The 24449-nt window shown below is 39.3% G+C and overlaps 1 protein-coding gene across 1 annotated transcript in view; it reads right to left on the reverse strand.

Annotated features, from left to right (window-relative positions):
• Positions 1-24449, reverse strand: part of PTPRN2 (protein tyrosine phosphatase receptor type N2) — a 1723588-nt gene that overhangs the window by 1083952 nt on the left and 615187 nt on the right. Inside the window, exon 10 of the mRNA XM_053715671.1 lies at positions 17085-17171. Within this exon, the coding sequence (XP_053571646.1) occupies positions 17085-17171 (87 nt within the window). The remainder of the gene's footprint in view (positions 1-17084; positions 17172-24449) is intronic.

A 24449-nucleotide genomic window follows, 5' to 3' on the forward strand; every position in this document is an offset into this window, starting at 1 on the left:
CACCAGCATGCTTGACTGTAGGCAAGCCACACTTGTCTTTGTACTCCTCACCTGGTTGCCGCCAAACACGCTTGACGCTATCTGAACCAAATAAGTTTATCTTGGTCTCATCGGGCCACAGGACATGGTTCCAGTAATCCATGTCCTTAGTCGGCTTGTCTTCAGCAAACTGCAGGCTTTCTTGTGCATCATCTTTAGAAAAGGCTTCCTTCTGGGATGACAGCCATGCAGACCAATTTGATGCAGTGTGCGGCGTATGGTCTGAGCACTGACAGGCTGACCCAACACCCCTTCAACCTCTGCAGCAATGCTGGCAGCACTCATACATCTACCATCTACTTCCCAAAGACAACCTCTAAATATGATATGATGCTGAGCACGTGCACTCAACTTCTTTGATCGACAATGGCGAGGCCTGTTCTGAGTGGAACCTGTCCTGTGAAACCGCTGTATGGTCTTGCCCACTGTACAGCAGCTCAGTTTTCAGGGTCTTGGCAATCTTCTTATAGCCTAGGCCATCTTTATGTAAAGCAACAATTATTTTTCTCAGATCCTCAGAGAGTTCTTTGCCATGTTGAACTTCCAGTGACCAGTATGAGAGAGTGTGAGAGCGATAACACCAAATTTAACACACCTGCTCCCTATTCACACTTGAGACCTTGTAACACTAACAAGTCACATGATACTGGGGAGGGAAAATGGCTAATTGGGCCCAATTTGGACATTTTCACTTAGGGGTGTACTCACTTTTGTTGCCAATGGTGTTGTGTTAGTTTGAGGGGACAGCAGATGTACACTGTTATACAGGCTGTACACTCGCTACTTTACATTGCAGCAAAGTGACATTTCTTCAGTGTTGTCACATGCAAAGGTATAAACTATTTACAAAAATGTGAGGGGTGTACTCACTTTTGTGAGATACTGTATATAGATATAGATATATATAAATATATATACACACATACAGTGCTTTTTTGTAAAAGAAAAGGTGCCGGTACTCAAAAAAAATGTGCCAGTTTTCATTGATTATTGATTGATATATTCTTCTCAGTCAGTTTTAGAAAAGCAAATTAACAAAATTATTTACGTTTGATGTATTTTGCATCCCCTTCTTGTGAAAACTAGAGTATTTACATGATGATTACAAATATTACATCTTGAGTTGGTAGAGGTGGGGTACTTAATACGGGTAAGTACCCCCACAAAAGCTCTGCATATTTATATTTATATATATATATATATATCTATATATATACATACACAGTATATACTGTATATATGTTTAGTCACTCTGGGGAAGGGACAGTAGGAAGTGGGAGAGTGGGAGAGGGTGAGTGGGAGAGTGGGAGAGAGTGAGTGGGAGAGTGGGAGAGAGTGAGTGAGAGAGTAAGATATAACTGTGTATATATATGTGTATATATATATATATATATATATATATACACACATACATATATATATATATATATATATATATATATATATATATATATATATATGTGTGTGTGTGTATTCACAAAAAGTTCCATCAGTGGATTATTCTGGAGCTGAATCTCTTTGTATATTGGTATTACAGATGCAGTTTGCCTATTTCTGTCAATCAGCATAAAGTAGAATTTTTAGCCCATGATTACATTTATAGGGAACCGTTTATCATTTTGGAAGGATCTTTTTCAAAATGTATTCAAGACAAATTTTCATTTAATTTCTTTGCATTATGCTGCAGTTATGGGAATTACAACTTTGGAGAAGTGAATGAATTAAATTTTGATTTAAACACTATTCCGAGTCCATACCCCAAAAATTATGAAACATCAAAGTGCTAGAGAATATTTCCTGATATAATATCTATGTGTCGTCTTGCCAACACCTACATGGCTTTAATTCCAGTTCATAATCAATCACTAGAGGCTATACGGATACCCATAATTAGATTATCAAATCATAACCACACTCATTTTAAGTCTGCTTGCATAATTACATCAGCATGCTAATGTCATTTTAATGGCCTTTAATGATGTAATAAGATATAATGGATATTATTTGACAGCTACATAACCATTAACAAAACATATTAAGAACTAGTATTTCCATAAAATACAGTCAATCTATTTTAGTCTATCCAACTGCAATTTGCTATTCTGTGTTACACAGACAGTTACCCTGTGCTTAAAAAAAAACACGCAATATTAAAGGGACTTCTACACAATAATTTCACTTACCAAAATGCTTCCTTTGAAAGTTATCGGAGCTTAGTGTTAAATAGCATTGCCGACCTCTCCTTAGTTCCAGGCATCTCCCTTATTTTCCCAAATGTTTTTATAGTCTCCCAGGATCCCATATTTGTCTGTTCTTAGAACATTTTGTCTCTTATTTAAACAACATGTAAAATCTTCATTTCAAACATTTAATACTGTGCCCTTGTACTCTTATTTAGCTAATAAATGTCTTTACTCCTGCTATGCCTTAAATAAGATTAATGTATTAAATTGACATAATACTCATATGCTAAATCACTTGAACATGATGCAGTATAACTGTTAAAAACTGACAGGAAGATATCACCTGAGCATTTCTATGTAAAAAAGGAAGATATTTTACCTCACAATTTCCTCAGCTCAGCAGAGTAAGTTCTGTGTAAAAAGTTATACTTCAGCTGCTGTCCAGCGGCAGGTAAAAATTTTTTTAAAAAAATGAAGAAATGAACAGCAGCCAATCAGCATCAACAGTGCGAGGTCATGAACTCTTTTACTGTGATCTCATGAGATTTCACTTAACTCTCATGAGATTTCATAGTGAACTTCCTTAAACTGAATAGGGAAATAAGATGAGAGCACACAAAACTCGCTCCTTTGCCTGTCCCGGGACAGACATACTGATTTGCTGCTTAGAAGTCCTTTACAATGGGATGTGGCTACTGAGGAATGTTCGAGGTAAAATATCTTTCTTTTTTACATAGAGATGTTCAGGTGATATTTTCTAGTCAGCTTTTTACAGCTATACTGCATCACTTTGAAGTGCTTCAACATTTGGGTATCATGGCCCTTTACCCTCTTTAACCCCTCAGTCACCAGACCACTTTTCCATTTTCTGACTGTTTGGGACCAGGGCTATTTTTACATTTCTGCGTTTTCTGTTTAGCTTTAATTTTCCTCATACTCATTTACTGTACCCACAAATATTATATATCGTTTTTCTTGCCATTAAATGGACTTTATAAAAATACCATTATTTTCATCAAATCTTATAATTTACTATAAAAAAACATTAAAAAATATGATGAAGAAATGGAAACAAACACACTTTTTCTAACTTTGACCCCCAAAATCTATTACACATCTACAACTACCATATAACACCCATGCTAAATAGTTTCTAAATTTTGTCCTAAGTTTAGAAATACCCAATGTTTACATGTTCTTTGTTTTTTTTGGAAGTTATAGGGCAATAAGTACAAGTAGCACTTTGCTATTTCCAAACCATTTTTTTCAAAATTAGTGATAGTTACATTGTAACACTGATATCTGTCAGGAATCCCTGAATAACCCTTCACATGTATATATTTTTTAAAAGAAGACAACCTAAGGTATTAAACATGGGGTATTTTGACTTTTTCCATGCAACCATTTTACCACAAATCTATACCACAGTTTAAATAAAGAAAAAAAAAAGTGATTTTTTTTTGACAAAATAGCAATTTAAGAATATATTTACTGAGAACATTAAGGGTTACTGCCAAATAACACCCCAATATGTCTTCAGCAGCATCTCCTGAGTACAGTGATACCAACCATGTATAGGTGTGTTGGGTTCTCTGGGGGCTAAAAGGCCTTATTTTTAGGGGACGCATTCCAGTTTTCCAACTTGGAATTTTCACATCTGTCATCATGCACCCATGTCCTATTTGGGACATTTCTGAAGCCAGCCAATGTAAATTACCCCCATCAAACCATATATTTTTGAAAAGTAGACACCCTAGGGTATTTGAAATGCTAGTATTTTAACACTTTTTATGCACTAATTTAACCACCAGTCTTTGTCAAACTTTTGGGTAGTCATTTGTTTGTGTCATTTTTCACACATATTGTACTTTAGGCATGTATTCTCAGTTCCTGTTATGTGTTACTGCCAAAAAACACCTCAATATGTATTCAACAACATCTCCTAAGTACAGTGATATCACCTATGAATAGGTTTGTCTGGTTCTCAGGGGGCTAAAAGGCCTTATTTTTAGGAGGCGCATTCCAGTTTTTGGAATTTTCACATCTGTCATCATGCACCCATGTCCTATTTGGGACATTTCTGAAGCCAGCCAATGCAAAGTACCCCATCAAACCATATATTTTTGAAAAGTAGACACCTTATGGTATTTGAAATGCTGGTATTTTAACACTTTCCATGCACTAATTCAACCCCCAGTCTTTGTCAAACTTTTGGGTAGTCATTTTTTGTGTTATTTTTCACACACATTGTACTTTAGACATGGATTCTCAGTTGCTGTTATGTGTTACTGCCAAAAAACACCTTAATATGTGTTCAACAACATCTCCATGAATAGGTTTGTTGGGTTCTCAGGGGGCTAAAAGGCCTTATTTTTAGGGGGCGCATTTAAGTTTTTCAACTTGGAATTTTCACATCCCATGCACGGCCAATGTAATTTACCCCATCAAACCATATCTTTTTGAAAAGGAGACACCCTAGAGTATTTTAAATGTTGGTATTTTAACACTTTCCATGCACTACTTCAACCACCAGTCTTTGTCAAACTATTGGGGCAGTCATTTTTTTGTGTTATTTTTCACACACATTGTACTTTAGGCATAGATTCTCGGCTCATTTTATGTGTTACTGCCAAAGAAGATCCCAACATGTGTTCACCAACATCTCCTGAGTACAGTGATACCATCTATGCATAGGTTTATTGGCTTGTTTGGGGGGTGCAATGCCAAATGTCTGACATGTGTTTGTGATTTTTTTTCACATTTAACATATCTTCTTTGGGGGCCTTTTTACATACCCCAATTTATTTGCAAGCAATGAATGTTCATATATTTGAAAATTTGACACCCCAAGCTATTGTAAACAGAGTGCTTTGATGCCTTTGATGCAACAGTTTTAGCCAAAAAAAATTGGAGAAAGTGTATGGTGGTAATATTTCAATTTTCATTTTTACACACACATTGCTTTTTTACTATGATTTAGGAGAGCCTGTTGTAAGTTATTGCAAGAAAACACTCCAGGTTGTTTACTGCTGCAAGACCTCCTGAGTACACCTATGCCCCCCATGCATAAGTTTGCCAGGATTTTGGGAAGGTTCAGATACAATTGTATGGTGGTAATTTTTAAATTTTCATTTTTACACACACATTGCTTTTTGATTATGATTTAGCTTGTAAGTTATTGCAAGAAAGCACTCCAGGTGTAAAATACAGCACCAATTTTAGAACTTATAGAAAATAGAACAGGGAAATGTAAAACTCTGGCACAGTAACAGTAAAAACTAAAACAAGCAAACTCAGTAATATTAAACCTAAGCAACCCCCCCCCCCCCAAAAAAAACACAATGGCAAATGTAAAAAAAAAAAAAAAATTACCTGTGTGTAATACCGCTTGAAGCAGTCCCCAATGCAGGATCCCAGCTGTCCTAGGCAATCAGGACAGTAAAAGGTGGTGTCCCTTCTCTGCCCCCTCTCTCTGCAGTAGAGGGGATTTTAAAAATAAAATGAGTAGCCCCAACTCTGCCGCCCCCTCCCATCACCGCAAGGGGAGCAAGTGCATCTTGGTACAAAATCCCAAAAATGATCTGGAGCTGAAACTATAAAAAAAGTCAGTTTAATTCCGGGGTTTGCTTTTTTGAACAACAAAAAAGCGTTGTGGGTTGCAATCTGCATTAAAAAAATTGCAACCTTTTTGTACCAGGCCCTTGTCCTCCGCATAATTAGGTAGGGCTGCAGCAGCTGATCTGCCAGATCAACCCCACACATATGCCAGCTATAAGCCCTGATGCACACTGGCTTCCTTATGCTCTCAGCTCTGCCACGTACAGAGACATCCACAGTCCTCTCATTGTCGATGGTGGTAAGAAGGTATACATCCTTCTTGTCTCTGTACTTAACTGCCAACAGCTCCTATTGGCGCAATGCTGAGGTTTCCCCCCTTTGTAGCCGATTGCGTGCAAGTTGTCCTGGGAAACCTGCGCGGTTCTTTTTAATTGTATCGCAAGCTACTGTATTAAAGCAATACAGTAGCTTGAACAAAAGGACACTTGTATAAAAACTAACTAAATAAAAGTGGTACCCTTTGTTCATTAGGGGTAATATCAGGTCCCAGACAATCTTGCCAGTGTTTCCCATATGGTCTGGGCAACCTGGAGGGTCAAGGTGGCTCTCCTTTCCCTCATACACCCGGAAGGCCTGAATATACCCAGTCTCGCTCTCACAGAGCTTATACACCTTTACTCCATATCTGGAGCGCTTGGAAGGAATATACTGCTTGAATCCCAGCCTTCCCTTATACTTCATCAGGGATTCATCAACGCATATATTCCTTCCAGGTGTATAAGCCTCTGCAAACCTGGCAGCAAAGTGGGTAATCAGTGGGCGGATTTTATACAGCCTGTCAAACTGGGGATGCTCCCTAGGGGGGCACAGGCTGTTGTCGCTGAAGTGCATGAAATGTAGAATCATTTCATACCTCTTCCTCAACATACTTTGGGAGAAAATGGGGGTAGAGCAAATGGGGCTACTGCTCCAGTAGGAGCGGATGGAGGGTTTCTTTATGATGCCCATCAGCATAGTTATTGCCCAGAATTTTTTAAATTCTGGCACAGACGGGGGCCCATTGCTGCTTTGCCAAAAAACTGTCAGGCTTTGCAGCACGGAACTGATGGGCATATAAATTAGTTTGGGTGACAATGTTCCCCAATACATCATCACCCAGAAACACCTTTATAAACTGCTGGGGGCTAAATCCTTCCACATCCACATTGATGCCAGGATTTGATGTGAAGGGTGGGATATCTGGCCTCTGGAGATGAGGCATTACCCACCCTTCAGCAGCAATGGCAGCTGGAGCAACACGCCTCCTTCTGGCAGGGGGGGGTAACAGCCACAGATACATCACTATCAGTTGAGACTGTATCTAATGATGTATCTGAGCATATGGCAGGGTCAAAATTGGGGTCTGAGTCCGACATAGAGGCGTCTGACGCAAGGATGGCATATGCCTCCTCAGTAGTATATGTTCTCTGTGACATGATTTATTTTTATCTGTCACAGAGAAAAATAATTACTAAAAAAAAAAATCAACACAAAATTAACTAAATGGCTCTGAAAAGAGCCTTTGGGTCTCACAAAAAATTACTAAAAAAATGAACCCCTAAAAAAATGCACAGAGCAAAAAAGTGGTTTTGTGCAAGAGCCAGTGATTTATAGTGATCACTGGCAAGCTAGGGGTCAATGGCTCTGAAAAGAACCTTTGGGTCTTTCAATTTTTAAACTAATATAACTAAATCTCTCTCTCAACACAGATCTCTCTCTCCAACAAAAACGCAAGTGAGGAGAGGGAGGGAGATCCACACTGATCAGTGTCAATATTTACTAATATTTACATGATCAGACAAATAGGATATTTTATTATTATAAATTAAATTATAGAGCAAGCTAAGATTCAATGACCCCAGCCTGACCCATATGATCAGGCAGGCTAGGGACACCCCAGAAGCACTGGGCATCGCCATTTATTAAAAATACATGTTTTTATTATTATTTTTTATATATGTGATTTTACTAAGTGCAACGACCCACCAAGGCACTTAGCACAATTACAGAGCATCAGAAGCCTGCCCAATGGCTTCTGATGCTCTGCCTGACTACTGGGTTCCACATGGAGTCAAACCGGAAGTGATCACTCTGTGGAAGCGATCAAAATGGAGCCCAGCAGTTAGGAACAGTATTGCAGGATGCCTCAACATCGAGGCATCACTGCAATATACAGCGGCTCCTGCGCTCCGATTACCCTCTCCCTGCATATGTTAAATATTATATGTTCCATAGTGAAGCGGCCCCATCCGTGCACAATCTTGCCCCCGTGCACGCTCCCGGCGCCCCTGCACCCAATCCCACCCCCTCTGGCATATATCCGCCAGAGATGAGCTGCCCATCAGCCTCTCTGTAATGGCTCCCACCCACCAACGATTGGCACCATTGTTGGGTGATGCAGAGAGGGCCACAGAGTGGCCCTCTCTGCATCAGTGGGTAAAAAAGGTATTGCAGTGATGCCTCAATATCGAGGCATCACTGCAACACATTAAAAGTGGCTGGAATCGATCACGATCGCTTCCACCACTTGAAACCCCAGAGGACGTGCCAAGAACGTCCTTGGTCATTAAGGGTATTTTTTTGTAGGGTGTTCCTGGCACGTCCTCGGTCTTTAAGGGGTTAAGTTAGATTGTGTAAATGAAGATGATTTGTAAGAAGAGTTTTGTTGTACCAAACTTTTTTTCCAGTAACTGTAAAACTTGTCAATTTCCTATGTGAAATGTGTCCATTCCTTAGTCTCCCTTGGTTGGTATCTCTAGTGCTGACTGTCACCCTCAGGGGCGGAACTACCATTGGCACAGCAGGTGCAGTAGCACTGGGGCACAAGGGTTTGGGAGGCCCCTAGCAGTCAGTCCATAAATGGGTTTGTGCAGAATGTGTACAATCCTAATACAGGTGAGACTTTTATTTGTGCAGGTTGCAGGTGTAGCTTCATATCATTAATAATGACATAACGTACGTTTATTTAGATAGTCCTAACTTATGTTCTAGCTCAAGTCACATCTATTAACATCACTATTTTAAATTCTTGCTCAACATTTATCATTTAAGCACATTTTAAGTTAGTATAAAAATTCCTTTTTTTTAAATTTATATGCTCCTTTAGTTTTCTATATATAAATATTGTTTATATAAATACTTTTTTTGTGTTTTGCATATTAGAATTTTTATTTTTACTGGCAGCCACTTAGGATGGTTTTCATAACTACTTTTTCCTACCTATTCACAGTATGTTTGATCATTATTATGATTATCTCTACCTAAGTTTTATTCTTATTTGAGTCCAGCGGCCCCACTAGAGATTAGTATGCCAGTTCTTTCAATTATTTAGTTTTTAAGTTTTACTCTCTTGACAATGCAGTAACTTCTTGTTAATTTCATTTCAACATGACACACATTATTGCAACCAGTGCCATTACTATAGCACATCTTTATTGAATCTTTTCACTTGTAACACATATTATTCACACTTGCACTTTGTCTAAACGTTTTTAAATGCATTTGATTGTTTGTTGTTATGCTTATTAACTTACCTGTGGAAGACACCTGATGATCTCTGATGAAGCGCATTGCACATGCGCGAAACGCGTCAGTTCAATATCACCTAACCTTGTACACCACCGTGTGTTTTATCACCTATGCCTGAATAAACGAACTTTGTTGTAACTGATCCAGTTGGTCCTCGTTTTCCTGTTGCTTTTGTAGCTTCATATATACATATATTTCTGTTTATCTATCCTCAAAATCATTATAGAGAGTTTTTTTTGGGGGGGGAGCAAAAAAATATTTTGCACCAGGGCCCTCTGTTGAGTAGGTCTGCTACTGGTCAGACTAGTGCAGTGATGGCTAACCTTGGCTCCCCAGATGTTTTAGAACTACATTTCACATGATGCTCAACTAAACTAAAGAATGCCTAAGCATCGATTGAAATGTAGTTCCGAAACATCTGAGTTGCCAATTTTAGCCATCCCAGCCCTAGTGTGAAGTCAACTGCATTTTCTATGTGTAAGTAAATGATACATGAACACACAATCCCCAAAGATCGGCTGCGCAACACTGGTTAACTGCCACATCAATTTAAACAGTTTAGACACAAATAATTTAATCACTACTATTTGATGTCACAATCTATACTGTATACTATATATATATATATACACACATACATATACATACACACATACACTTTGGAGCCCTTTCCGCTCAAATACCTGCAAACAAGAAAAAAGTAAATTTATGCTTACCTGATAAATTAATTTCTTCTATGGTACGATAAGTCCACGGATTCATCCTTTACTTGTGGGATATTATCCTCCTGCTAACAGGAAGTGGCAAAGAGCACCACAGCAGAGCTGTCTATATAGCTCCTCCCTTAGCTCCACCCCCCAGTCATTCGACCAAAGGTACAGGAAGAAAAAGGAGAAACTAAAAGGTGCAGAGGTGACTGAAGTTTAAAATAAAAAAATATAATCTGTCTTAAAATGACAGGGCGGGCCGTGGACTCGTCGTACCATAGAAGAAATTAATTTATCAGGTAAGCATAAATTTACTTTTCTTCTATAAGGTACGACGAGTCCATGGATTCATCCTTTACTTGTGGAATACAATACCAAAGCTACAGGACACGGATCAACGGGAGGAACAAGACAGATGGTTAAACACAAGGCACCACTGCTTGAAGAACTTTTCTCCCAAAAATAGCCTCCGAAGAAGCAAAAGTATCAAATATGGAAAATTTGGAAAAGGTATGAAGCGAAGACCAAGTCGCAGCCTTACAAATCTGTTCAACAGAAGCATCATTTTTAAAAGCCCATGTGGAAGCCACCGCTCTAGTAGAGTGAGCTGTAATTCTTTCAGGAGGCTGCTGTCCAGAAGTCTTGTATGCCAAACGGAAAAGAAAGAGAGGTAGCCGTAGCCTTTTAACCTCTACGTCTTCCAGAATAGACAACAAACAAAGAAGATGTTTGACGGAAATCTTTGGTCGCTTGCAAGTAAAACTTAAAAGCACGAACCACGTCCAAGTTGTGCAACAGACGCTCCTTCTTAGAGGAAGGGTTAGGACACAGAGAAGGAACAACAATTTCCTGTTTGATATTCCTATTAGTAACAACCTTTGGAAGGAATCCAGGTTTGGTACACAAAACCACCTTATCAGCATGAAAAACAAGATAAGGCGAGTCGCATTGCAATGCAGATAGTTCAGACACTCTTCGAGCCGAAGAGATAGCAACTAAAAACAGAACTTTCCAAGATAGAAGCTTAATATCTATGGAATGCATAGGTTCAAATGGAACCCCGTGAAGAACCTTAAGAACTAAATTCAAACTCCAGGGCGGAGCAACAGGTTTAAACACAGACTTGATTCTAACTAAAGCCTGACAGAACGACTGAACGTCTGGAACATCTGCCAGATGCTTGTGCAGTAGAATTGATAAAGCAGATATCTGTCGCTTTAAGGAACTAGCTGATAGCCCCTTCTCCAATCCTTCTTGGAGAAAGGACAAAATCCTAGGAATCCTGATCTTACTCCATAAGTAGCCTTTGGATTCGCACCAATAAAGATATTTACGCCATATCTTATGATAAATTTTCCTAGTGACAGGCTTTCGAGCCTGAATCAAGGTATCAATGACCGACTCAGAGAAACCCGTTTGGATAAAATCAAGCGTTCAATCTCCAGGCAGCCGCAGAGAAACTAGATTTGGGTGCTGGAACGGACCTTGAATCAAAGGTCCTGTCTCACTGGCAGAGTCCATGGTGGAAGAGATGACATGTCCACCAGGTCTGCATACAAGGTGCTATCAAAATCACTGAAGCTCTCTCCTGTTTGATTCTGGAAATCAAACGAGGAAGGAGAGGAAATGGTGGAAACACATAAGCCAGGTTGAACGACCAGAGTACTGCTAGAGCATCTATCAGTACTGCCTGAGGGTCCCTTGACCTGGACCCGTAACAAGGAAGTTTGGCGTTCTGACGAGACGCCATCAGATCCAAATCTGGTGTGCCTCATTGCTGAATCAATTGTGCAAACACCTCTGGATGGAGTTCCCACTCCCCCGGATGAAAAGTCTGACGACTTAGAAAATCTGTTTCCCAGTTCTCCACTTCTGAGATATAGATTGCTGATAGATGGCAAGAGTGAGTCTCTGCCCATCAAATTATTTTGGTAACCTCTATCATCGCTAGAGAACTCTTTGTTCCCCCCTGATGATTGATATATGCTACAGTTGTGATATTGTCCGACTGGAATCTTATGAATCTGGCCGAAGCCAGCTGAGGACACATCTGAAGCGTGTTGAATATCGCTCTCAGTTCTAGAATATTTATCGGGAGGAGAGCCTCCTCCTGAGTCCACAAACCCTGTGCTTTCAGGGAATTCCAGACTGCACCCCAGCCCAATAGGCTGGCGTCCGTCATCACTATGACCCACGCTGGCCTGCGGAAACACATTCCCTGGGACAGATGATCCTGTGACAACCACCAAAGAAGAGAGTCTCTGGTCTCTTGATCCAGATTTATCTGAGGAGATAAATCTGCATAATCCCCATTCCACTGTTTGAGCATGCATAGTTGCAGTGGTCTGAGATGCAAGCGAGCAAACGGAACTATGTCCATTGCCGCTATCATTAGTCCGATTACCTCCATACACTGAGCCACTGGCGGCCGAGGAATGGAATGAAGAGCTCGGTAGGTGGTTAAAATCTTTGATTTCCTGACCTCCGTCAGAAAAATTTTCATGTCCATCGCATCTATCAGAGTTCCCAGGAATGGAACTCTTGTGAGAGGGATAAGTGAACTCTTTTTTACGTTCACCTTCCACCCATGAGATCTTATAAAAGCCAACACGATGTCCGTGTGAGACTTGGCTAGTTGGTAAGTCAACGCCTGAATTAAGATATCGTCCAGATAAGGTGCCACTGCTATGCAGAAGGGACCCTAGCACCTTTGTGAAAATTCTGGGAGCTGTGGCCAACCCGAATGGAAGAGCCACAAACTGGTAATGCTTGTCCAGAAAGGCGAACCTGAGGAACTGGTTATTATCTTTGTGGATAGGGATGTGTAGATACGCATCCTTTAAGTCCACGGTGGTCATATATTGACCCTCCCGGATCATTGGTAAAATTGTCAGAATGGTCTCCATCTTGAAAGATGGGACTCTGAGGAATTTGTTTAGGATCTTGAGATCTAAAATTGGTCTGAAGGTTCCCTCTTTCTTGGGAACCACAAACAGATTGGAGTAAAACCCCTGCCCCTGTTCTGTTTTCGGAACTGGGCGGATCACTCCCATGGTATATAGGTCTTCTACACAGCGTAAGAACACCTCTCTTTTTCTCTGGTTTGCAGACAATTGAGAAAGATGGAATCTCCCCCTTGGAGGAGAATCTTTGAAATCTAGAAGATACCCCTTGGTTACGATTTCTAAAGCCCAGGAGTCCTGAATGTCTCTTGCCCAAGCCTGAGCAAAGAGAGAAAGTCTGCCCCATACTAGATCCGGTCCCGGATCAGGGGCTACCCCTTTATGCTGTCTTGGTGGCAGCAGCGGGCTTCTTGGCCTGTTTACCTTTGTTCCAAGTCTGGTTAGGTCTCCAGACTGACTTGGATTGAGCAAAATTCCCCACTTGTTTTGCAGCAGGGGAAGAGGTAGAGGGACCACCTTTGAAGTTTCGAAAGGAACAAAAATTATTTTATTTGGTCTTCATCTTATTTGTCTTATCCTGAGAAAGGGCATGGCCTTTCCCTCCAGGGATGTCTGAAATGATTTCTTTCAGTTCAGGCCCGAATAGGGTCGTACCTTTGAAAGGGATGGCTAAAAGCTTAGATTTTGATGACACATCAGCAGACCAGGACTTAAGCCATAACGCTCTACGCACTAAAATGGCAAAACCTGAATTCTTTGCCGCTAATTTAGCCAGTTGAAAAGCGGCATCTGTAATGAAAGAATTAGCTAGCTTGAGCGCCCTAATTCTATCCAGAATATCATCTAATGGGGTCTCAACCTGAAGAGCCTCCTTCAGAGCCTCGAACCAAAAAGCAGCTGCAGTAGTTACAGGAACAATGCATGCTATAGGTTGGAGAAGAAAACCCTGATGAACAAATATTTTCTTTAGGTGACCCTCTAATTTTTTATCCATAGGATCTTTGAAAGCACAACTGTACTCAATAGGTATAGTTGTACGCTTAGCCAGGGTAGAAATAGCTCCCTCCACCTTAGGGACTGTCTGCCACGAGTCCCGCATGGTGTCTGATATGGGAAATATTTTCTTAAAAGTAGGAGGGGGAGCGAACGGAATACCTGGTCTATCCCACTCCTTAGTAACAATGTCCGAAATCCTCTTAGGGACCGGAAAAACATCAGTGTAGGCAGGAACCTCTAGAAATTTGTCCATTTTACACAATTTCTCTGAAACTACAATAGGGTCACAATCATCCAGAGTCTCTAAAACCTCCCTGAGCAACAAGCGGAGGTGTTCTAGTTTAAATTTAAAAGCCGTCATATCTGAGTATCATGCTTTGGTTTGTAAAGCACTTTCATTGCTCTTGAGAAAGACGGCTGGGACCGTTGAAACGCGTTGAGCCAAATAAAGACACACTTTTTTACTGAATCTGTGATACTGTCTTTTCATATTGCAATATACACTGTGAGTAGATATTCACCTTTGTATGGTGTATTGCCTGATATTTCAGCACCACTATTTTGCACCTAGAGTTACACAACTGAGGAAGGAAAGGAAGACACCAACGACTGATACAAGTTTGCACAAAGCTGAAACAGCGCCTCCAGCTAGCACACCATATCTGAGTCTGTCTGAGGAAACATCTTTCCTGAATCAGAAATCTCTCCCTCAGACAGCAAATCCCTCACCCCCAACTCAGAACATTGTGAGGGTACATCGGATATGGCTAATAAAGCGTCAGAGGGCTCAGCATTTGTTCTCACACCAGACCTACTGCGCTTCCCCTGCAACCCAGGCAGCTTAGATAAAACCTCTGTGAGGGTAGTATTCATAACTGCGGCCATATCTTGCAGGGTGAAAGAATTAGACGCACTAGAAGTACTTGGCGTCGCTTGTGCGGGCGTTAATGGTTGTGACACTTAGAGAGAATTAGATGGCATAACCTGATTCCCTTCTGACTGAGAATCATCCTGCGACATACTTTTAGTAGCTAAAATATGTTGTTTGCAATTTATAGACCTTTCAGTGCATGAGGGACACATTCTAAGTGGGGGTTCCACAATGGCTTCTAAACATATTGAACATTGACTTTCCTCAATGTCAGACATGTTGAACAGGCTAGTAATGACTACAAACAAGCTTGAAAACACTTTATTTAGTGAAAAAATAACAATCTTAAAAAAACAATACTGCGCCTTTAAGAGAAAAAAAGCATACACGTTCTGCAAAACTGCTTTAAAATACACCAATCTTTTCAAAATTTTGATATTAGACTCAATTTGTGTAGTTAAGTTTGCCCCACAAGAAAAACAAAAATGTAACCCTTTATTGTGAAAACCGGATCGATAATAAGGCCTAAATCCGGAAAAAACACCCCCAGCACCTCGCCACAGCCCTGCTGTGGTGCCTACCTGCCCTCAGGGATTGAAAAAATGGGGTTAAAGCTTTGATTTGGCCCAAAACTTCCACAAGGGCCCTCAGGAGTTGGAGCTTGCTGCTTGCTAAGTGAATACAACTGCGCATCTGAGGCACAAAAATAGGCCCCGCCCATCTCACTCGATGTCTTTACAGCCTCAAAGAACTGCACCAGAGCTGTTTTAAACTAGCCATGTGGGTTCTGAGACCCAAAAAAATAAGCCAAGTGTACCCTCAATAAAGTTGCCAAAAAACGTTATTGCCCAAAAAACGTTAACAGCACTCCCAGTTCACAAAACATTTCAAAAACTCAGTCAACCATTTTTTAATTAGCCCCTTATGCAAGCTTAGTAATGCCATTCTATAGCTCTTAGGATTACTGCTTACCCTTACCCTCATGGGGATACTATCAGCCTTTCTGAAATACACAGTCTCTCCAGAAAAAATGACTGAACATACCTCACTGCTATATAGCATGAAAACGTTCCTCACACTGAAGTTTCTTGTACCCCTCAGCCTCTGTGGGAACTGCTCTGGATCTTAGTGACAAATGCTAAGATCATCATCCTCCAGGCAGAAGTCTTCATCCATCTGCTGCCTGAGAGTAAATAGTACACACCGGTACCATTTAAAACAAAAAACTCTTGCTTGAAGAAATTTAAAACTAATATTTTATCACCTTTTTCCCTTTACCCTTCCTAGTACTTAGAGTAGGCAAAGAGAATGACTGGGGGGGTGGAGCTAAGGGAGGAGCTATATAGACAGCTCTGCTGTGGTGCTCTTTGCCACTTCCTGTTAGCAGGAGGATAATATCCCACAAGTAAAGGATGAATCCGTGGACTCGTCGTACCTTATAGAAGAAATAATGTTTACTCAATTTAAATATTTTATGTGTTTTACTGTAAATATTTTATATTCCAATCTACTTCATATAGAAGAAATGTTTTTTTATTTTTAAATAAATATTCCTATGTATATCTGTATATATCTATACCTGTATATATTAGTTTAGTAAATAGATTTATAGTATATATAGTTTTGTAACCAGTGGCAGTACTGTTAGAGTGGGATTAAACATTTTGTAGAGTACATAGATAGTTGCAAAAATAGTTGTAAAAATATTAACCATATGCAGACCAAAAAGAAAGGAAAAGGAGGTAGAAGGGAGATTAAGAAAAAGTATAAATAGGAATATTTAGTTGAGAATGGCGGATTTGATCATGACCAAACTTGCATGTTTTTAGGGCAGAAGGATTTAGGGTGGGGCAACAAGTTTTAAGCGGTAGTTCTACTGCATGATGCCTTCCCACCTCTATCTTCTCCAAATGTTTTATTTGATACTTTTATTGCCAGTCAACGATTCCTGTGAATTTAGTGGGAGTATATAATTGCTCCACGCCTGCTGGTCATCCAGTTGTGAGACATACAGTTTATTAGATAACTATGAGCTAAAACTGTTAAAAGAGGCAGCAAATTTGGCAGATTCCCCAAACCAAATGCACCACTGGTAATAAATGATGACACCCCTAAACAGAACCTCCTACAACCTTTAACATCAAGCTAATATCATATCATTTAGAGTCTCTTATCTTTGTAACTATCCATGCTTCTTAATTGCGCACCAGAGTTAATTGTATCTGCATTATGCAATGCTGCACAAAAACGAAATACATACCTGACATCACTAAATGCATTCAGTTGCTGCTTGAGAAGCATGGCTACTTCATTTAATAATTTCAGGCCTTTCTCCACAGTGAGGGGGCTGTTAAGAGAAAACAGAGAAAAAGCATTAAGAAAAAGAATGAATCTCATCAATAGGCGAAAGGCTAAGGTCCCAAAAGAGTTATCACCTTGGCCTGTCAGGATATGAAAACTATAGCTTGCTTTATTCTTGTCACATAGAGAGCGTGATATCAAGGGAATTGGGATCAGGTGCTTCTTTGGGCATGATGAATCACCTGAATTTTCCAGCAATAAGACAAACAATAAGGTGTAAATGGAATTCTTAGGAAGTGTAATGGGCCCCCAATGCAGAGACGATCCATTTTAGTCTTCAATATATAGAGAGAGATGGAGAGGTGTGGATGGAAAGATATTGAAAGAGAATGAAGCAGACAATACAAATACTGACAGCCCTATTAGTGCCACAAGTATAACATAGAAAACGTTAATTGGCGATTAAACATATACAGACATACCTAGAGAGAGCAGACAGAAAGACAAGTAAATAACTGGACAGGCATACAGACAGACAGATAGATAGATGATAGATGATAGATAGATAGACAGATAGACAGATAGATAGATAGATAGATAGATAGATAGATAGACAGACAGACAGATGATAGATAGATAGACAGACAGACAGATACGATAGATAGATAGACAGACAGACAGATACGATAGATAGATAGATAGATAGATAGATAGATAGACAGACAGACAGAACAGATAGATAGATAGATGATAGATAGATAGATAGATAGATAGACAGACAGATGATAGACAGACAGATACGATAGATAGATAGATAGATAGATAGATAGAGAGGCAGGCAGACAGATGATAGAAACAATAGATAGATTGACAGACAGATACGATAGATAGATAAATAGATAGAGAGGCAGGCAGACAGATAGATGATAGACAGACACAATAGATAGATTGACAGACAGATACGATAGATAGATAGATAGATAGATAGATAGATAGATAGGATAGAGTAGATAGATAGACAGATAAAGTAGATAGATACAGTAGATAGACAGACAGATACAGTAGATTGATAGATACATGATATATAGATAGATAGATAGATAGATAGATAGATAGATAGATAGACAGATACAGTAGATAGATATATACAGTAGATAGATAGACAGACAGATGCAGTAGATCGATAGATACATGATATATAGATAGATAGATAGATAGATAGATAGATAGATAGATTGATTGATAGATAGACAGAGCTACAGACAGACAGGCAGATGATAGGGCATTTGAATTGAAGTCTTAAAACACTGTTTAGCTGAACATAATTATCAATACATGGCTCTGGTGTTAATATAAAAATCACAGGAATAAATCATTTACTTTTTGTTAAATGTCAAAACGATAATGAGAAACATAGCATACTGTAGCTCTATGTTGTTTTCAACCAAAATGATTGCCTTTATAGCCTATGTTTCATTGTCCATTCTTTGTTAAATTACTTTTTTAGTTGTTTAGAACTGCTAAATCGTTTAAAACATTTGGTAGATCCTCCTAATTTTAAGTCGGTTTCACCAAAAAATGTAAAGAGACATTCTAATAATAATAATAATAATAATAATAATAATAAAAATAATAATAATAATAATAATAATAATAATAAAAATAAATGACATGCTCTAAACATCTATTTAAAGGGACACTAAACACTAAACAAATGCTGGATAGAATGATGCATTCAAATAAAAGATTAGTCTGAGAATAACATGTAGATGTATGTTTAAAGTTTCATTACCTGTTTAAATATTGACAAAAGTTTTACAGGCCCATTTATCAAGCTCCGTACGGAGCTTGAAGAGCAGTGTTTCTGGCGAGTCTTCAGACTCGCCAGAAACACAACTTATGAAGCAGCGGTCTAAAGACCGCTGCTCCATAACCCTGTCCGCCTGCTCTGAACAGGCGGATAGGAATCGCCGGACATCAACCCGATCGAATACGATCGGGTTGATTGACAGCTCCCTGCTGGCGGCCGATTGGCCGCGAGTCAGCAGGGGGCGGCGTTGCACCAGCAGCTCTTGTGAGCTGCTGGTGCAATGTTAAATGCGGAGAGAGTATTGCTCTCCGCATTTAGCGAGGTCTTGCGGACATGATCCGCAGTGTCGATCAGGTCCGCAAGCCCTTTGATAAATGGGCCTGTTAGTGTTTATAAAACAATGGGAGCTGCCATGTTGTAACTTAGGTTACCTTCTCTGCTGTGGTCAATTAGAGACAGTAATAAATAGGTCATTAGAGTGAGCAGCCAATGGCTGTATGGAATATAACAGTGTTCTGCACTTCTATTTGTAACAGGAAATTAAAAACTCACAATTTAAAAATGGAATTACAGGAAAAGGGGGCAAAATAAGCAATGAAAGCATATTGCAAAGCTTTTTTTACATATACAATGTATCATTTTATATTACCATCTCTAAGTGTTTAAAGGGACACTGAACCCAAATTATTTTCTTTCGTGATTCAGATAGAGCATGAAATTTTAAGCAATTTTCTAATTCACTCCTACTATCAAATTTTCTTTATTCTCTTGGTATCTTTATTTGAAATGCAATAATGTAAGTTTAGATGCCGGCCCATTTTTGGTGAACAACCTGGGTTGTCCTTGCTGATTGGTGGATAAATTCCTCCACCAATCAAAAAGTGCTGTCCAGAGTTCTCAACCAGAAAAAAGCTTAGATGCCTTCTTTTTCAAATTAAGATAGCAAGAGAAAGAAGAAAAAATGATAATAGGAGTAAATTAGAAAGTTGCTTAAAATTGCATGCTCTATCTGAATCACGAAAGAAAGAAATTGGGTTCAGTGTCCCTTTAATGTTCCTTTAAGTATTGCTCGGGAGCCACAGAGAACTGCTGGTCCTGAGCAGTAAATTACTTATGAGCCAATCAGCAGCAGCAATAACACAGCTGGGTATCATGTCATGTCATAAAAGAAAAAACAGCAAAAAGAATTGCAGAAGTGTGCAGATAGCATAGGGGATAGTGTACCATAACAAGTTTAAGCATTTTTCAAAGCAGTTTGTATGTTTTATTTTTTTAATGTTAATAGTAATGTAAAAGATCAGACAAAAATGTTCTTCACTTACAAACCAATTTACTGCTCATGTTGTCCCATTTTGCAATATTACACTAATATTTTAGCTTGCAAAGGCTGTTATGGTAGAGACACAGACTAAGGTCCATTAAACAACGGCCAGATGGAGAGGGGAGGACATATTAACCAAGCCTGCATCTGAAGGCACTCCCAAGCTGCATTTGCAGCTTCTTAAATGTAGGCCATGGGCGCGATCCGATATACGGCGTAGTTTGCGGCACAAGCGAGGGAACCCGCATCACCCTCAGTTTCAGCTCGCATCTCAAGCTATCCAATATACGGCGCCGTCAGATGCTAACGTGCCGTAAGTCGGATAAACCAGCGATGTCGAGAAATCTGCGCAAGTACAAATTTCTGGCGTCGCCAGTGACTTAGGGCACGTTAGAAACTGCCGGCGCCTACAAAACCTGACTAAAGTATGAAATCACCCGCACTGTCTAACACGCCTCCCTAACATAGCCCGACACGTATAACACGCCTCCCTAACATAGCCCGACACGTCTAACCCTCTATCTGCTATCCCCCCTCACTATCCTAACAATAAAATATGTATTAACCCCTAAACCGCCGCTCCCGGACCCCGCCACCAGCTATATTAAATCTATAACCCCCTAAAGTGAGCCCCTACTGCGCCGACATCTACCTTACCTACCCCCTAAAGTGAGCCTCTACCCCGCCGCCATCTATTTTAAAATTATTAACCCCTAATTTAATCCCCCTACCCTGCCGCCATCTATATTAAATTATTTAACCCCTTAAATACTAAACTATCCCTACCACTAAACCTAAGTCTAACCCTACAAATAGCCCTGAAAAGGGCTTTTTGCGTGGCATTGCCCCAATGTAACAGCTCTTTTGCCAGCCCTTAAAAGGGCTTTTTGCAGGGCATGCCCCAAAGAATTCAGCTCTTTTACCAGCCCTTAAAAGGGCTTTTGGCGGGGCTTTGTCACAAAGTAAACTGCTCTTTTGCCTACAATCTACATCCCCCTACACCGCGGCCACCTATAATAAATGTATTAACCCCTAATCTAATCCCCCTACACCGCCGCCAACTATATTAACTATATTAACCCTAATTATATTAGGGTTAATATAGTTAATATCGTTATTATATTATATATATATTAAGTATAATAACCCTATCTAACTCTAACATCCCTAACTAAACTCTTATTAAGATAAATCTAATATTAATATTATTAATTAAAATATTCCTATTTAAATCTAAATACTTACCTATAAAATAAACCCTAAGATAGCTACAATATAATTAATAATTACATTGTAGCTATGTTAGGGTTTATATTTATTTTACAGGTAAATTGTTAATTATTTTAAATAGGTATAATAGCTATTAAATAGTTATTAACTATTTAATAGCTACCTAGTTAAAATAATTACCCAATTACCTGTAAAATAAATCCTAACCTAAGTTACTAATACACCTACACTATCAATAAATTAAATAAACTACAAATATCTATCTAAAAATACAATTAAATAAACTAAACTAAATTACAAAAAAAACAAACACTAAATTACAATAGGATTCTATCAGCCAATTGGAATTAAGGTAGAAAAATCTGATTGGCTGATTGAATCAGCCAATCAGATTCAAGTTCAATCCGATTGGCTGAACCAATCAGCCAATCAGATTGAGCTTGCATTCTATTGGCTGATCGGAACAGCCAATAGAATGCGAGCTCAATCTGATTGGCTGATTGGTTCAGCCAATCGGATTGAACTTTAATCTGATTGGCTGATTCAATCAGCCAATCAGATTTTTCTACCTTAATTCCGATTGGCTGATAGAATCCTATCAGCCAATCGGAATTCGACGGACGCCATCTTGGATGACGTCATTTAAAGGTACCTCATTCGTCGTTCAGTCGTTGGCCGGGATGGATGCTCCGCGTCGGTGGAGCGAAGATAGAAGATGCCGCTTGATGGAAGATGACTTTGCTGCCGCTTGGATAAAAACATCGCCGGGATGAAGACTTCTTCTTTGCCACTTGGATAGACATCACCGGGATCGGATGAGGAGTTCGGCCGGCGTGGTGAAGATAAGGTAGGGAGATCTTCAGGGGGGTAGTGTTAGGTTTATTTAAGGGGGGTTTGGGTTAGATTAGAGGTATGTGGGTGGTGGGTTGTAATGTTGGGGGGTGGTATTGTGGGGGTTTTTTTCAGGCAAAAGAGCAGTTTTCTTTGGGGCATCCCCCGCAAAAAGCCTTTTTAAGGGCTGGTAAGGTAAAAGAGCTTTGAACTTTTTTTTAATTTAGAATAGGGTAGGGAATTTTTTTTATTTTTGGGGGCTTTATTATTTTATTAGGGGTCTTAGAATAGGTGTAATTAGCTTAAAAATCTTGTAATCTTTTTTTTATTTTTTGTAATTTAGTGTTTTGTTTTTTTTTGTAATTTAGTTTAGTTTATTTAATTGTATTTTTAGATAGATATTTGTAGTTTATTTAATTTATTGATAGTGTAGGTGTATTTGTAACTTAGGTTAGGATTTATTTTACAGGTAATTGGGTAATTATTTTAACTAGGTAGCTATTAAATAGTTAATAACTATTTAATAGCTATTATACCTAGTTAAAATAATTAACAATTTACTTGTAAAATAAATATAAACCTTAACATAGCTACAATGTAATTATTAATTATATTGTAGCTATATTAGGGTTTATTTTATAGGTAAGTATTTAGATTTAAATAGGAATATTTTAGTTTATAATATGAATTAGATTTATTTAATAAGAATTTAGTTAGGGGTGTTAGGGTTAGATAGAGTTAATATAGTTAATATAAATACTATAGTAACTATATTAACTATATTAACCCTAATATAATTAGGGTTAATATAGTTAATATATATAATGTAATAACTATATTAACTATAATATACTTAGGGTTAATATAGATAATATAGCTGGCGGCGGGGTAGGTAGATTAAACTAGGGGTTATTTTAATATAGATGGCGGCGGTGTAAGGGGCTTTCATTAGGGGTTAATACTATTAATATAGGTGGCGGCGGTGTAGGGAGGGCAGGTTATAGGGCAAAAGAGCGGTTTACTTTGGGGCAAAGCCCTGCAAAAGGCCCTTTTAAGGGCTGGTAATAAAGATAATTATTTAGGGGGATTAGATTAGGGGTTAATAATATTAATATAGCTGGCGGCGGTGTAGGGAGGGCAGGTTATAGGGCAAAAGAGCTGTTTACTTTGGGGCAAAGCCCCGCAAAAGGCCCTTTTAAGGGCTGGTAATAGAGATAATTATTTTATGGGGATTAGATTAGGGGTTAATAATATTAATATAGCTGGCGGCGGTATAGGGGGATTAGATTATGGGGTTAATAATTTTTATATAGGTGGCGGCGGTGTAAGGGGTCAGATTAGGGGATAGATAAGGTAGATGGCGGCGGTGTAAGGGGTTCACATTAGGGGATAGATCAGGTAGATGGCGGCGGTTTTAAGGGTTCACATTAGGGGATAGATCAGTTAGATGGTGGCGGTTTTAGGGGCTCACAGTAGGGGGTTAGTTTATGTAGATGGCGGCGTTTTAGGGGTTAAATACTTTATTAGGGATTGCGGCGGGGGATCGCGGTTGACAGGGAGATAGACATTGCGCATGCGTTAGGTGTTAGGTTTTTATTTAGCAGATCGCGGTTGACAGGTAGACATTGCGCATGCGTTAGGTGTTAGGTTTATTTAGCAGCTAGTTTAGGGAGTTACGGGGCTCAGCATAAGGCTTCTTACGGCTGCTTTTTGTGGCGAGGTGAAAATGGAGTAAGATTTCTCCATTTTCGCCACGTAAGTCCTTACGCTGTATATTGGATACCAAACTGCGTTGGTTTGGTATACCTGCCTATGGCCCAAAAAACTACGGGCGACGGCAGAAATATACGCGCGTAACTTCTAGGTTACGCCGTATATAGGATACCAAACCAGCGCAAATATTGGCGTCGCCAGCTTTTGCGGGTGACGATTTTTATCGGATCGAGCCCCATATGTTTACATATGAAATGTGTGTCATTAGGGTGTGACATTGAAGACTTTGTGAATATCTATATTGTCATTATATTATATTAATAAAGGAACTAAACTCCCCAACTGCATAACTGTTCACAGAGCTATTCAACTCCTGGCCACAAGGAGGAGGCAAAGATTCCCAAAGCTACCAAGAGCAG

Source organism: Bombina bombina, chromosome 5 (genome assembly GCF_027579735.1).
Source record: "Bombina bombina isolate aBomBom1 chromosome 5, aBomBom1.pri, whole genome shotgun sequence".
NCBI classification, from domain to species: domain Eukaryota; kingdom Metazoa; phylum Chordata; class Amphibia; order Anura; family Bombinatoridae; genus Bombina; species Bombina bombina.